At 51.8% G+C, this 14,235-nt stretch overlaps 1 protein-coding gene across 5 annotated transcripts in view; it reads right to left on the bottom strand.

Moving 5' to 3' along the window:
- The window catches only part of msi2a (musashi RNA-binding protein 2a), a 152,123-nt gene that overhangs the window by 23,380 nt on the left and 114,508 nt on the right, over positions 1-14,235 (bottom strand). For all 5 annotated transcript variants that reach the window (XM_035535316.1, XM_035535313.1, XM_035535315.1 and 2 more), the window contains 2 exons: positions 11,585-11,699; positions 7,590-7,664 (listed from right to left, as the gene is read on the bottom strand). In XM_035535316.1, the coding sequence (XP_035391209.1) occupies positions 7,590-7,664; positions 11,585-11,699 (190 nt within the window). The remainder of the gene's footprint in view (positions 1-7,589; positions 7,665-11,584; positions 11,700-14,235) is intronic.

Below are 14,235 nucleotides of genomic sequence, written 5' to 3'. Positions count from 1 at the left end.
TAACCCTACCCCTAACACGCAGCACCACTGGGTTAGGGTTAAATAACCCTACCCCTAACCCTAACCCTACCCTACCCCACCCCTAACACGCAGCACCACTGGGTTAGGGTTAATTAACCCTACCCCTACCCCACCCCTAACACGCAGCACCACTGGGTTAGGGTTAATTAACCCTACCCCTACCCCTACCCTACCCCACCCCTAACACGCAGCACCACAGGGTTAGGGTTAGTTAACCCTACCCCTACCCTACCCTACCCTACCCTACCCCACCCCTAACATGCAGCACCACTGGGTTAGGGTTAATTAACCCTACCCCTACCCCTAACCCTACCCCTAACACGCAGCACCACTGGGTTAGGGTTAATTAACCCTACCCCTACCCCTAACCCTACCCCTAACACGCAGCACCACTGGGTTAGGGTTAATTAACCCTACCCCTACCCCTAACCCTACCCCTAACACGCAGCACCACTGGGTTAGGGTTAATTAACCCTACCCCTACCCTACCCTACCCCACCCCTAACACGCAGCACCACTGGGTTAGGGTTAGTTAACCCTACCCCTACCCCTACCCTACCCTACCCCACCCCTAACACGCAGCACCACTGGGTTAGGGTTAATTAACCCTACCCCTACCCCTACCCTACCCCACCCCTAACACGCAGCACCACAGGGTTAGGGTTAATTAACCCTACCCCTACCCCTACCCCACCCCTAACACGCAGCACCACAGGGTTAGGGTTAGTTAACCCTACCCCTACCCTACCCCACCCCTAACACGCAGCACCACTGGGTTAGGGTTAATTAACCCTACCCCTACCCCTACCCTACCCCACCCCTAACACGCAGCACCACAGGGTTAGGGTTAGTTAAGCACTGGCCAAAGTCTAATACCCGCACAGCAGTCTGAGTTTGGTTCAAATCACAGATTCATTGCCCCCAGTCTCCCCCCTCCTCCACCTCTCTCCTTCCTCTACATCTTCATCCTCCTCTCCTGAGCTTTGACTGCTACTGAGCAGAAATTCCCTTTTCTGGAGCCAGGAGTGACACACACACACACACACACACACACACACACACATATATATATATATATATATAAATATTTTTTACTCCCATCTCACTCTCAAGAACGTCGTCTTCGCCCTCACCCCGCTCTCAAACTTGGCGAGGAGAGCAAAGGTTTCAGCTAGAGATTAACCGTGCCGGATTAGGTGGGTTAATTAACGGATCTGGGAAGTTCATTGTCTTGCGTCTGCGCGGAGAGAAGTGGTCCAGGAGGAGCACTGCGGCATTAAATCAATTTCATGGCTCTTTTATTACTGCCGAGATAAAGCCAATATTTAGCTTCCGTTTTTTCCCCTCTCTCACCGTGGTGCTGTTTATTCGTGAGCGCTGCTATCCCGCACGGGCGGAAGGCTCCATGCTCGGACAGACGGCGGGACTCCGGGAAGTGCGAGAGGGCACAACTGTTCCAGACCTACAGCCAGGGCCCACCTGAGGCAGAGCGTCCCATAGTGGACCGGGGGATGGGGACAAGCGAGTAGGACAATGCTTCCCACCCACCCGTGCTGGTCTAGCAGACAGGAACCGACACGACCCAACGTGGAAGAGAACGGATCAAACGTAACTCTGCTCTCTAACAAAGTCTTATTGCCATCCAGCAGTAGCTCTTCGCTAGAGGATATTCAGGTCACCCACAACACGCTGATAGTTTACAAACTATCCAAACTAAGTCACAGCACTCTAGAAAATCAGCGATTTCCACGTGTGCGTTCTGCTTTCCTTTCCGCACGCACGCTCACCTACCCATCATCTCTGCAACCACGCGTCGCATGTATCTCCCAAGTCCAGTATTATTTCATCATTGACACCCCACCCCTTCACACCTCCTCATAGGCAACGAGGCACAATGGAAACGCGTTACCCTGCGGATCCTGCATGTGTTAAGGCTATCAGCACGCGTCGACCTATGACCTCGGCCTGAGACGGCCGCTCCTTACCGTTCTGCTGGCCGTTCTTTATGTAGGTGATTCCCCCACCCACTCCCCACCTACCCTGCCCCACCCTCTGGGAACCATACTCGCTCGTATCATAAAACATAAAAACTTTGCGCTTGGGCCCGGTTATGTTGAGGAGGCAGAGCGATGTGTCCTCTGAAATAAATCACCTCGCGCCGGCGCCAGAACGCAGCCGTCTAGCGGCGAGGCCGACCTGCGGCTAATGGCCATCAAGGTTATTTCATTCCTCGTTCTCTCTCTGCCTCTCCCTCGTGTGCACTTTCTTGTCCACTTTCTCCTCGATCTCTCACTCTCGCTCGGGGCGACGGACACCCGCGTAAGTGAGCTGCTCCACAGTGAGGAACACGTCAGATTTATCTGGTTCTCTCATGATGGGCACCAAAAGGTGACATTTCATTCATAAACAGAAGGTGATGTCATCTTTGTTTACTCGTAACAGCCATAATAATAGCCTTATTATTGTTTCCAGTGTCGCACGAGGACAGCTCCACTGGTCCACCGGTATCCTGGGGGTGGGGTGGCAGTCGTCGAAGAGTTGACAAGACCAGCAAACCCAGACAGCAACCCAGAAGAGACTCCGCCCCCTTCACACCATGCCTGCCTCGTTAGCCTGGAATGTTGCTACTAATTATCCAGGTCACTCGTTAGCAGCTCCCAGTTTGACATGAAGTTTAACAGTGTCCTCCAGACAGCCGATAAATGCCTGCGGAGTTATACATAAAAAACAAAAAACAATCAAGCACACACACACAAACACACTGCACACGCGTCACACACAAACACTCGTGCACACACACACACAAACACATGCACACGCGCGCACGCGCACACACACACACACGCACACAAACGAGAGCAAGCGGGAAGATGAGAGTAGAAACAGATGAAAGTGAGACTTTGGTGAGTCTGTACTTGAGAATGAGATGAAAATCAATCCATCCTGTGTTGTACTGCACGTACAATGGGTCAAGGCAATGTGAGTAAGAGACTGTTGAGCTGTGTGTGTGTGTGTGTGTTTGGCTCCTGCTGCTGTTAAAGCTTGCTTTATGGGCCACAATTACATCTTTATAGCCATTCAATACAAGGAGAAAATGCTCCCATAATAGAGCAAAAGACATACACATGTGCTCACATACTCAGAACGAGGGAGTTAGTAGCCTGGTGCTGCTATCACTACTTTCAAAATGATGGCAATGGCATGTTCCTGTGTTTGGTTACGAAATTGCAAAAAGGAGAAAATGTGAGTCTTGATGCAACTCTAAAGGATGCGAAGATTTGAGAGAAATGGGTGCAGTTTATTTTGAAAAATTGGAGTGTGCCGGCCAAACATCCAGAGAAAATGCAGCGTTTATTTTACAGAGGACCTTTGTGAAATGATTGTTGTTTTTTGTCTCTAAACTTGTACTGAAGCCTGACGCTGTTGCATCAGTTTATCCTGGGAACACCGCGAGTACGAGCCAACATGGTCAACTGGTAGGTGCCTTATTCTTGTGTTTCATCAACAAATCTCCACTGTGTCCCGTAACGTTAGACAACGTTAGCTGCCAAGCTGCATGGTGATGCATGTTAGATGCAGTTTTATGGCTTAGGGATGTTGATGAAAAAGGTTATTGCAAACATTACTCAAAAACAGTCCGTCAGACAGCTAAGATGCATTATATGAAGGTTATATGAAGGTTATATTCATCACGATTATTCTGGCAGAAAACATCACATGACTTTGAAGTTACCTAATTCAAGTACACATGATACTGGAATTAGGAACGTTAGTAAACATGCACATGTAGCACATGCAGGCTGCAGGTGAATGGTGGTGGGGTGGGCGGAGAAAGAGGCGGGTGCTATTTGCATATTCATAGATGTGCAGGTTCTGAATGAAGGCAGAGGTGCACAGTTGTGTCTAACAACTTTCGGAGAATTAGGGGATTTTGTTCACGAAAATAACTTCTAAATGTGTAATTCAGACGGACAGAGATGGGTTTAGGGGTTTAACTGATGTCAGAAGAGGGTCTTTAAGCTTTGATCTGAATGCTTCAAGTGCAAAAAGAATAAAAAAACATTTTTTAAGTCCTAACCGCAGAAGTAAAGGAGGCAGCTCAGTCTCTCCTTGCTTCACTACAGCCTGGCCCAGAGGCCTGGCCACTAGCATCTGCACTTTTAATTAAAAACTACTGAAGGAAAATACTTAAGATGTTCAGGATGTCCTGAATCTTTATTCAGACACGGCATTGGTTATGGATCGGTAAGCCTCCACACACTCTCGCTCTCTGTCTCTCACACACACGCACACACACACACACACGCGCACGCACACGCACGCACGCACGCACGCACACACACACACGTTCTCTTGCTCCTTTCTCTTCACACCTTCCTGTTGTCTCGGAGCCTCCCTACTGAGAGCTAATCTGTGAGGGATGCAAGATAGTCCTAACAAGGCAAGCTTCTACACGCCTGCGCACACACACACACACACGGAGCCCTGCGGGGGCCCGGATACTCATAAAACCTGTAAGAAGCTCACAGCCAAATGTGTGTGAGTTGTGAGAGGTTGTGAGGATGGAGAGAGGTGGAGAGATGGAGCAATGAGAGATGAGGAGAGACGGAGAGACATATAAAGATGGAGGGATGGAGAAAGATAGAGAACTTAAGCCAGTACTGCAACAATCACAGGCTCAGAAATAATCCACACGAATGACTCATACATATTTCTATCCACATGCACACACACAAATATATACATCCATACGTACTGGTGTGTTTGTGTGTGCCTGAATGCGCATGTGTGTAAACACAATCACATTCGAGCTCTGACTGACCTTGATCATCATATTTTTATGTGCGCGCACGTGTTTGCATGCATGTTTGTGTGCACATGTGTGCGCTTGCATGTTTGTGTGTGCGTGCATGTGTCCATGTGCCCACACGCACACATCAGAGGCGTTGACAGGGCAGCACGGGTGGGCTGAGAGCACCCGGGGCGGACCGTTTGCGGAACGCCGCTGAGCTGGGCACTACTGTGCCCTCCAGATGGCCCATTTCCATAACGACAGCATAGCTCGCCACCTAAGACGGGCGCGAGCGTACGCTCCTCGCCACCTTTGATGGAGGCCCCGTCGCAGCCGGGTAAGGCATTCTGGGCATTCTGTGTGTGTGTGTGTGTGTGTGTGTGTGTGTAATCATGGATATGACCTCCGTGTCATAGTGAAATGATTCTCACGGAGCAAAGCACGTCTTGACACAGCTCACCTTTCACCTGAGCACTGTTCCTCACCCTGTTTACTGACAGCACAGGATGACAGAGAGAGAGAGAGAGAGAGAGAGCGAGAGAGAAAGATGTACAGAGAGAAGGAGAGTAAGGGAGAGAGAAAGCAAGTGAGCAACCAGCCAAAGAAAGCAACAGAAGACAGGAAGAGAGGGAGGAGCGGTGGGGGAGACAGAGGAATGGAGAGACAGCAAGAGAGAGCAGCGAGACACCAGGAGAGCGGGTGCTGAGAGAGATGTGTGAAGATTTAGTGGTGTGAGACCGGCAGACCTCGTTTCATAAAGAAGACAGAGTGAGCGCGAGTGAGCCGGCTGGCTGGGGACCCCTCGGAGGCCCCGCCCCTCAGCGGTACCAGTGTCCCCCTGCATGGAGATGCTGAGATGTGGGACAGTCCAGAGGGGTCAGTACAGCTAGCTACATGAGACCAGTGCAGATGTTTATGACACACAGCTCTCACTCAATAATTAGGGATTAGGGGCTTTGGAACAAGTCCAAGGCTGAAGATTCAACACCTCCCCCCCCCCATCGCCAGGGTAAAACAGTGCAATCAGGAGTAGTCATTTGTATGGAAATGGGAAAAGGTGTGTGTGTGTGTGTGTGTGTGTGTGGGGTGGGGGTGTTGTGGGTCCTGTAGTTTCATTACCACAGTGATCCTGAGTGCTGCTCACACCCTTTACCCAAAAGTAGCCGCTTCTGAACTGATATTAGACCAATGGAAATGGCACAAGCTGCAATTACTACAAAGTACACAGTCTCTTCTAATGGATACTGATTACACAGAGCGCAAGCCCCGCCCCTTGCTCGCACGCACACACGCACGCTCGCAAGTTATGACCTTCCAGAGAAATGGCATAGTCCCCATTTAACATTTTCATTCTAGGGAAGCCTAGAAGCTAAAGCATATGGGTGGTCTGGGAAATGGAGTGGTTTGCCCTCATCGACAGGGAACAGAAGGAGCCACACACACACACACACACACACACACACACACACACACGCCTCTCAATTATCCCCGTTGGACTAGGCTTACGGCAGAAGCTTGGGAGCAAAATGAGCTCCACTCCTTTGACCAGAGTCAATCTTTAACCTCCACCCAGCAGGCCAGATTAGCCCTAATCCTCCGGAGTTGGCGCGGGCGCTCACCTTCATCTCTCAACAGCAAGGTCACTGACAGTATCTCTCTCTCGCGCGCGCACACACACACACACACACACACACACACACACAAAAGATGGGTCTTACTGGGACAAAACCAGTGGGGATTAACCCTCAGAGAAATGGCCACACCCACCGCCACTCAGTTCACTCAAACTGACTGATTGAACTAAACACTGCCTGTCCCCCGGGCTGGCTTGCTATCAAACTATTCAATACATACGGATATGATATTAAGGGGACACCACTATCTGTGTGTGTAAATGAGAGTGAAATGTAAATGTGTGAAGAAAAACAAAGGGGTTTTCCACAGAGATCAGCGCTAATCTGAGACAGCCAGAGTGAGATTGGGGCTAATGGAGACCTAACAGGTTTTTTGTAGCGGCTGGAAGGCACGGGGGTGGGGGGTGGGGTGCCCGGGGACCAGTGGAACAGGGACAGGGGCGTCTGTCACGCCCAACAGGCGTGCTGGAGTGTTCATGGAAGCCGTCGGCCGAAACCAAGCAGGGGGCCGTGAATGAGGAATTGCCCAGCCAGGATGAGGACGAAGCACAGGAGAGGCTCGGGAGAGGAGGAGGAGGAGGAGAGGAGGAAGAGGAGGACCCTGCTGGCGTGCTGGCCAAACGCCAGCTGCCCTCGTAAATCATTACAGCAGAACGTGGGAAGGTAAGACCAGTATCAACCAAGATGCCTCACAGCCGTCCTTCACGCACACACGCATGCACGCGCGATTGAGAAAATCCATTACAGAGATCTGAGCTGCTGTCAGACGTTTCCCATTCGAGCTTATCAGTTGCCCCACTGATGTCCTGAGCAGTACACATGTGTAGAGAAGGTTTAAATAAAACCAGATCAACAGGCAGGCTGGGCAGTGTGGGACAGTGGGGGGAGATGGGTAGGATAGTGTGTGTGTGTGTAGGATAGTGTGTGTGTGTGTGTGGGGGGGCAACTCTGGGGGAAAAAATATCAAACACAGGCAAATTTAATGCACATGACCTCAGTTTCACCCTGGCACATGCCTGTATTACATACCACTGAGAATGTGTGTGTGTGTGTGTGTGTGTGTGTGTGTGTGTGAGTGCGTGTGAGAGAGAGAGAAAGTAATTGCATGTAAGTATTCAGTTGCATTAGTGTCAGTAACTTACCGGGGAACTGGTAGCTGTAGCTGGGAGCGAATCCAGTGTACCCACGGCCATAGGTCGCCACGATGTTGGGGTAACCTGCCAGACACAGGACACAGCAGAGAGAGCTTTAGGTCCAAACAGTTCTACACCCACACACACACACACCCACCCACCCACCCACACACACACCCACTCTAGTTTACTGTGACTTAATAGCCCTGAGCAGGTAGGGGGTTGAACAACAAAAACAACAATAGCAACAACTAAAAAAACCTGCACACACTATTCTTACCATCTCTGATCGATCAACTTCTATTCTGGGCCAGCCAATCAGAGTGGGGAGGACACACGGGGGACAGAACAGGACAGGACAGGACAGCAAACGTGTCATAGTACAGTGGGATAGAGAGAGCACGTTAGAGACAGAGTGAGAGAGCACGTTAGAGACAGAGTGAGAGAGAGAGCACGTTAGAGACAGAGTGAGAGAGAGAGCACGTTAGAGACAGAGTGAGAGAGAGAGCACGTTAGAGACAGAGTGAGAGAGAGCGAGAGAGCCCTTAGTTGTCTGGCTTAGACAAGTTACACCATCACGAGCTGTAGAAGCTCCAAATGAGAATGAATATTACAGCAGTATGTTTGTAAGTGAATGTGGCGAGTTTAACTCTGAGTGCGTCGGGGGGGAATTTCACTGCCATCTGCTCTCTCTCCCCAGTGCCGCCCAGAGACGCCGCGACGTTTTTGTTGACACGCCGGCAAATAAGTTATTCTTGGCCTGTTATTTTATTGTTATTTTTTATTTACACGCTTTATTGATTTTGTGTTGTCCGGGGGTGGGGGTGTGTGTCTGGGGGGGGGGGGTGCTAGCATTGAGTGAACAAGAGTGAAGAGAGCTAAATAAAATCTGCGAGACAGGCCATAAAACCCCAGCGGTGCTTGATAAACTCCTGCATCACGTACAGTGTGAATATGCGCGGTGGCAGGCATTCATATCCTCAGACGTGCTGACTCCTGGGCTCGAGCTGCGTGCGTCCGCGACGATAAATAACAGTCGGAAGAAATCGTTCACGGAGCCGCTTGAAGCGCAGGAGACTGGGTGTAGCAAGAAAACCTGCAGCCACACACTGATTAGCGTCCCACCGGCCCTTCGTTCTGTGGCCTTTTGGCGGAGGGTAGGGGTGGGGCTAGCATGTGAGGGGGTGGGGCTGCCACAGGGAAGGAGGAGCTGTTATGTAAATGATCACTAAGTGGTCAATCGGCGCTAACAGGCCTCGGCAAGGCTGGAGGAGGGATCTAGAGACGACCTTTCGGGGGCTGCGTTGCCACTGACCCCAGCCCAGGTGTGCGCGTTAGTGAGTGGGAGAGACGTCTCAGGTCAGCGGGGAGGAGCTCCGGCAGAGGAAAGGGCTGGCCAGTCAACCCTCGGCCTCGGAGTGGCTCGTCCAATCACGGCGTCGCAGAACTGAGCCGACATGTTAGTCTGGGTAATGAATATCAAACCTCGGTTTGGTGCCCATGACAAAGTCCAGTTTAATCTGAGAAGGCCAGAGGAAACAACTCAGTGGGAGGCATATATCCAAAGGGCGGGAGTGCGACGGGAGAGAGGGTGAGGGAGAACGATCCAGATCCAGCCTGAATATCAAAAGCTGAGCCAACAGCCCCTCGGCCCGGTGCACACTGGGTAGGCGGAGCCCGTCACTTCCTGCGCGGGGCCAGAGCAGGCTGCTGTCGGGACCTCCTCTCTGTGTTATTAATATGCATGCTAACGCACCCATTTTATGGCTCAACAATTCCGATTCACTTGAAAATCAATTATCCATCTGGTACAGCCATACCTCGTACCGGCCTAGATGTGTGTTCATTTCAGCAAACACGCGTGCGGTGCGGCACGTTCAAGATAAATGGCTCGATTAGGAGCGGTAAACAAAGGAAGTACGGAAGGAGTTTTAATGAGATGTGGCGTCGGAGGGAGGCGTGCACTTCCTTAAATAATGAGCCCCTGTTCCTGCTCCCCCTCCTCAAATGCAAATTACACTAAGTTATGTCGCGCTGTCCTGCATTTTCCAATTTCATTTAGATAAGAGGGAGCGTGGATAAGTCTGGAGTTAATATTTTCACACGAGCAATCCATACACACACACACACACACACACACACACACACACACACATACACTCTGTCTCTCACACAGACAGACGAGTGTTGATCCATAAGAACTTCTGAAAAGTTCACTGGACTTGTTAAAAGTACAAAAAAAAAGGTTCAACCTGTTTGGGGAGCTGGTGACAGCCCCCACCCCCCAATTTACATACGGTTGTCACGGCAATGGTGCTACCCTTAAAGGAGATTAACCCAGCCCTGCTCATTTCAGGGTCACCTGCTCGGTATGTGACCACTGGGTGAGAACTCAGTTCGGGTGTGAACTCATACGTGTGTGTGTGTGTGTGTGTGTGTTTGTGTGTGTGTGTGTGTGTGTGTGTGTGTGTGTGTCAGAGACGAGGGTGATGAAATGGAGGCCTCTGTCAGTGTTACGGAGGTGTGAGAGGCTCGAGAGACTCTCCGCGGCTGTCATTAGCTGGGGCAGAGGTCAGGCAGATGGATTGGCAAAACCCCTAATAGAACATTACCCCAATTTTCCCCTTCATTTGCGGGGGGTAATACGGATCTCGCTCTACTGGGCGAAGGGCCAGAGGCGGGCGGCGACCCCAGACGCCTCGCTGGGCTCATTTCCATACTGGACGACCCTGAGCGCAGAGCCACCAATCAGCAGCGACCTCACGCGTCAAGCAGCCAATCAGCAAACCTCGTGCTCGTCTCCGAGGCACATCAGTGCTGGGGCAGCAGCCGTATTAACGATTGGTCCAGTTCAGTAAAAGCTATTTAAGAACCATTCAGAGAGCAGAGGGGGAGAATCACCTGACCTGGAGAACCAATCAGCGTCGGCCACAGGGGCGCGGTCATACCGCCCTTCTGCGTGCAGCCCCTGAACCTGCTCAACTGTAACGACTTTATTTTCCTCCTGGTCTCCAGCACTGAGGGGGAGTGGAGCCTCTGAACAAGACGTCACTGCTCCACAAGTGAGAACAGCTCATGTGGTCTTCCACGGCTCTTCGAGCTGCTCGACGGCCACGTGGATCGGGGGCGCCCCCAGATCCGGTCCTGGGGGCCTCAGTGCAGTTCGCCTCCCTTATGCCACATTAGCGGAGCTGCTAGCGGCTAATTAACCATCAGGCCAACAGCAACGGTCACGCGGGCTCAGCCTTTAGTGCCGATCTCAACCGTGTATGTGGGAGTCTCGCAGAGATTTGAGTTTCTATGGAACGTTTCATATGCAACACATCCTCCTGGTTTTATTGACAAAATGAACTTGCGTTTTAGGGCAAACAGCCTACATGGATGACAGGATCAAAGTGACCAAGTCAGATACAAAGTATGTTGGTATTTCACATTAAAATAAGGTAACCCGAACCCTCACCATAACCCTAACCCTAATCCTACTTTCTAACAAAATCAAAGAAACTCTAATTCTAATTCTGGCAAGCAAGATTTGTGTCCTTCAAATAATTCCGCTACATATATGAGCGGGTTTAAACTGTGCTTCTTGGTCGTGTGTGTGTGTGTGTGTGTGTGTGTGTGTGTGTGTGTGTGTGTGTGTGAGAAAGAGAGTGATAGAGAATGTTCGTGCTGTTGCTGTGTGTGTTGTGTGTGTGCGTGCGTTTTGTGTGTTGTGTGTGTGTGATGTGTGTGTGTGTGTGTATATGTGTGAGAAAGAGTGATAGAGAATGTGCGTGCTGTTGCTGTGTGTGTGCGTGCGTTTTGTGTGTTGTGTGCGTGTGTGTGTATATGTATGAGAAAGAGAGTGATAGAGAATGTGCTTGCTGTTGCTGTGTGTGTCGTGTGTGTGCGTGCGTTTTGTGTGTGGTGTTTGTGTGTGTATATGTGTGAGAAAGAGAGTGATAGAGAATGTGCGTGCTGTTGCTGTGTGTGTTGTGTGTGCGCGTGTGTTGCTTTGTACTCACTCAGCATGCCCATGCCCAACATGAAGGCATCCATGGTGTAGGGCAGACTCCTGGCTCGGCCCCGTGTCCCTGGAGGAAACATCACCTCCTTGGGCTGGGCCTTCTTACATTCTACCTGTGGACACAGCCAGACACAGCTGTCAGACCCCCACGCAACAGCTGAAACTACCCCGGCCGACCCCGACGACCTGCAGGACAAAGTTGCCACCCCCTGCTGGACCCTGGTTGAACTGCCAGAATCGGATCTGCACTGTTCTCCGCGCCTCAGCACCTGCGCGGCCGGAGCTCGGTTGTTTTTATTTAGGGCGTCTTCCTTGGTGCCTCAGCACACCACCACAAGCTCGAAATCTCCAGGCAGACTTTGGCAAAATCCTTCCCTCCCCTCCTCTCCTCTCTCGCTCTCTGGTCAGGAGCAACCCCTAGCCCCGCCTCCCCTTTTCCTTCCCTGGTAGCTCCACCCCTTGCTGCTTGATTGACATTTCCGGCGAGGCAACGGCAGATGTGCGTGAGCATGGGAGCTGTAGGCTGCCTGTCAGGGGAGGGTGGACCCGGAGGGACGGGAGGACGACGGCTCCGCCCCTCTGAGGGGGACACGCGGACCCCTCCCCCCTCCGTGCGGACATACGTGGAGCATGTACACCTGCTATCACTCAGCCAGGGAGCGTGTGCAGCACACGCACAAACGCGCACGTGCGCACACACGCACACACAGAAATCTCATCCATCCTTTGGATGGGAGCAGCTGGGGTAAACAGAGCAGGACCTGTCTGGGAGGGGGATCAGAGCAGAACATTCCTGCCTGACAACCAGGGGAGTGTGTGTCTATGTGACGAGTGTGTGCGTGTTCACGTGTTTAAGCGCGCGTGTGTTTGTGTGTCTCCTGACAGGAGCCTGCTCTTTGGACGGCCCAGCTTGTGTTCGCACTCGACTGAATCTGTCTGCCTCGCTGTGCTACCCTGCTCTGCTGGGCTCGGCAGTGCGGCGATCGGCTCGTCAGCCTGCATGCCCCAGGCCTGTCCATCTGCGTGTCTGTCGGCTGCTCTCCTTCCCTCTCTCTCTCTCTCTCTCTCTCTCTCTCTCTCTCTCTCCTTCTCACTCTCTCTCCCTCTCTCTCCATCCCTCTTTCCTGCCTTCACCTTCTATTGCATTTCACATGTCATCTCTCTACGAACGTCAAGACACACTCTGTACGCTACAGCCGAGACGGTTGCTGGAGGAAGGGCAAAAAAAAAAAAAAAAAAAAGTACACCCACACACTCTCCCGCATACACACAAACATGCACGTGCACGCACACACACGCACACACACACGCACACACACAAAGCTCTCCTGCTGACACTCATCACACCAGAGCACTCAGCGTTCTTGCAGACAATCAGGAAAATATTTTTAGATTGAAGCGGAGGAGAAGAAAGCAGGAGAGAGGAGATCACACACGTGGGGACAGACGGGCACGCACCCACTTCCACACGCCAAACAGCATGAAAACAGCAATCGGATTGGCACGGTCACGGCACCTCTGGAGATCGAGAACCAGCTGGGTGTAGAACATCTCCGAGTCAGGCCTTGAACATGTGTGCACGCGCACGCACACACACACAGCCTTTCGCTGTCTTCTGGACCACAGGCGTTCAGAGCGCTGTGATGTTACCAGCCCAAGACGACGACACCTCCTCTAGCACTGCACGGACTGTGTGTATCAGAGAGAGCGCGAGAGAGAGACTGCCGACCTCAGACACCCTGAGAGACACCATTCTGAACACGAGTGCGTTAGGCATGTGGTGATACAGCTCTGATTGCAGGCGAGACCAAAAAAAGAGAGAATTTGACGGTCCTGGTCTGTAAGTCCTGACATGTTCTTCTACAGCCCGTGGGGATAAGGACGTCCTTCCTGGAGGGCTCTCCTCCACAGCACGGCATCTAAGGCACTGTGTGTGTGTGTGTGTGTGTGTGTGTGTGTGTGTGAACCCCCAGATCCTGCCAGGACCAGACGGGGGGGGTGGGGGGGGGGGGGGGTGGAGTGCTCCCAACTGCCTGAGTTCTGCTGCGTTATTATTCCTGTGGCAAGTGGTTAAAAATGAGCCACTCAACGGTTTGTGAGTTAGGGACAACTCTAGAGGCTGTGTGTGTGAGTGTGTTTGTGTGTGTGTGTGTGTGTGTGTGTGGGGTAGCGAGGGCGTAGCGACCACGCTCAAGGGCGGGACAGTTAAGTAATGAAGTACTGATGTCATAACCTTCTTAAGAGCCCTTCCATTCACATTAACCTAGTGGGTGGAGCAGGGAGGATGGGGGCCATGTCAGACTGGGACAGGACTCCGCCCCCTTATGGGGCGGAGAAAGAGGCGGTACCGTGGGGAGCGGGGGAGGGTGGGGCCCACACAGAAGTCTGACTCCGTACTGGACTGTAATGACGCCTCAGAGACTGCAGTATGCAGCACACAAGTACACCAGCCAAACCAGTAGTCCATTATACATTATAGCTCATATGTGTGACACCCGGGGCAGTTAGAGACTGGCTTGTTAGGTAAACACCATCTCAAAATCACTTAGTTGTACTTCAAGAGCAGTTCGAGCTGTTCAAACTGGAGTTGTGTAGCTCAGCGGGGGACCACGCCAGCACCTGTAACGTACACCGTCCGTGAGTATCGCA

Source organism: Electrophorus electricus, chromosome 17 (assembly GCF_013358815.1).
Source record: "Electrophorus electricus isolate fEleEle1 chromosome 17, fEleEle1.pri, whole genome shotgun sequence".
Taxonomy (NCBI): Eukaryota; Metazoa; Chordata; class Actinopteri; order Gymnotiformes; family Gymnotidae; genus Electrophorus; species Electrophorus electricus.
Note: the sequence above shows the minus strand (reverse complement) of the source record. Positions and strands in the feature narration are given on the sequence as shown.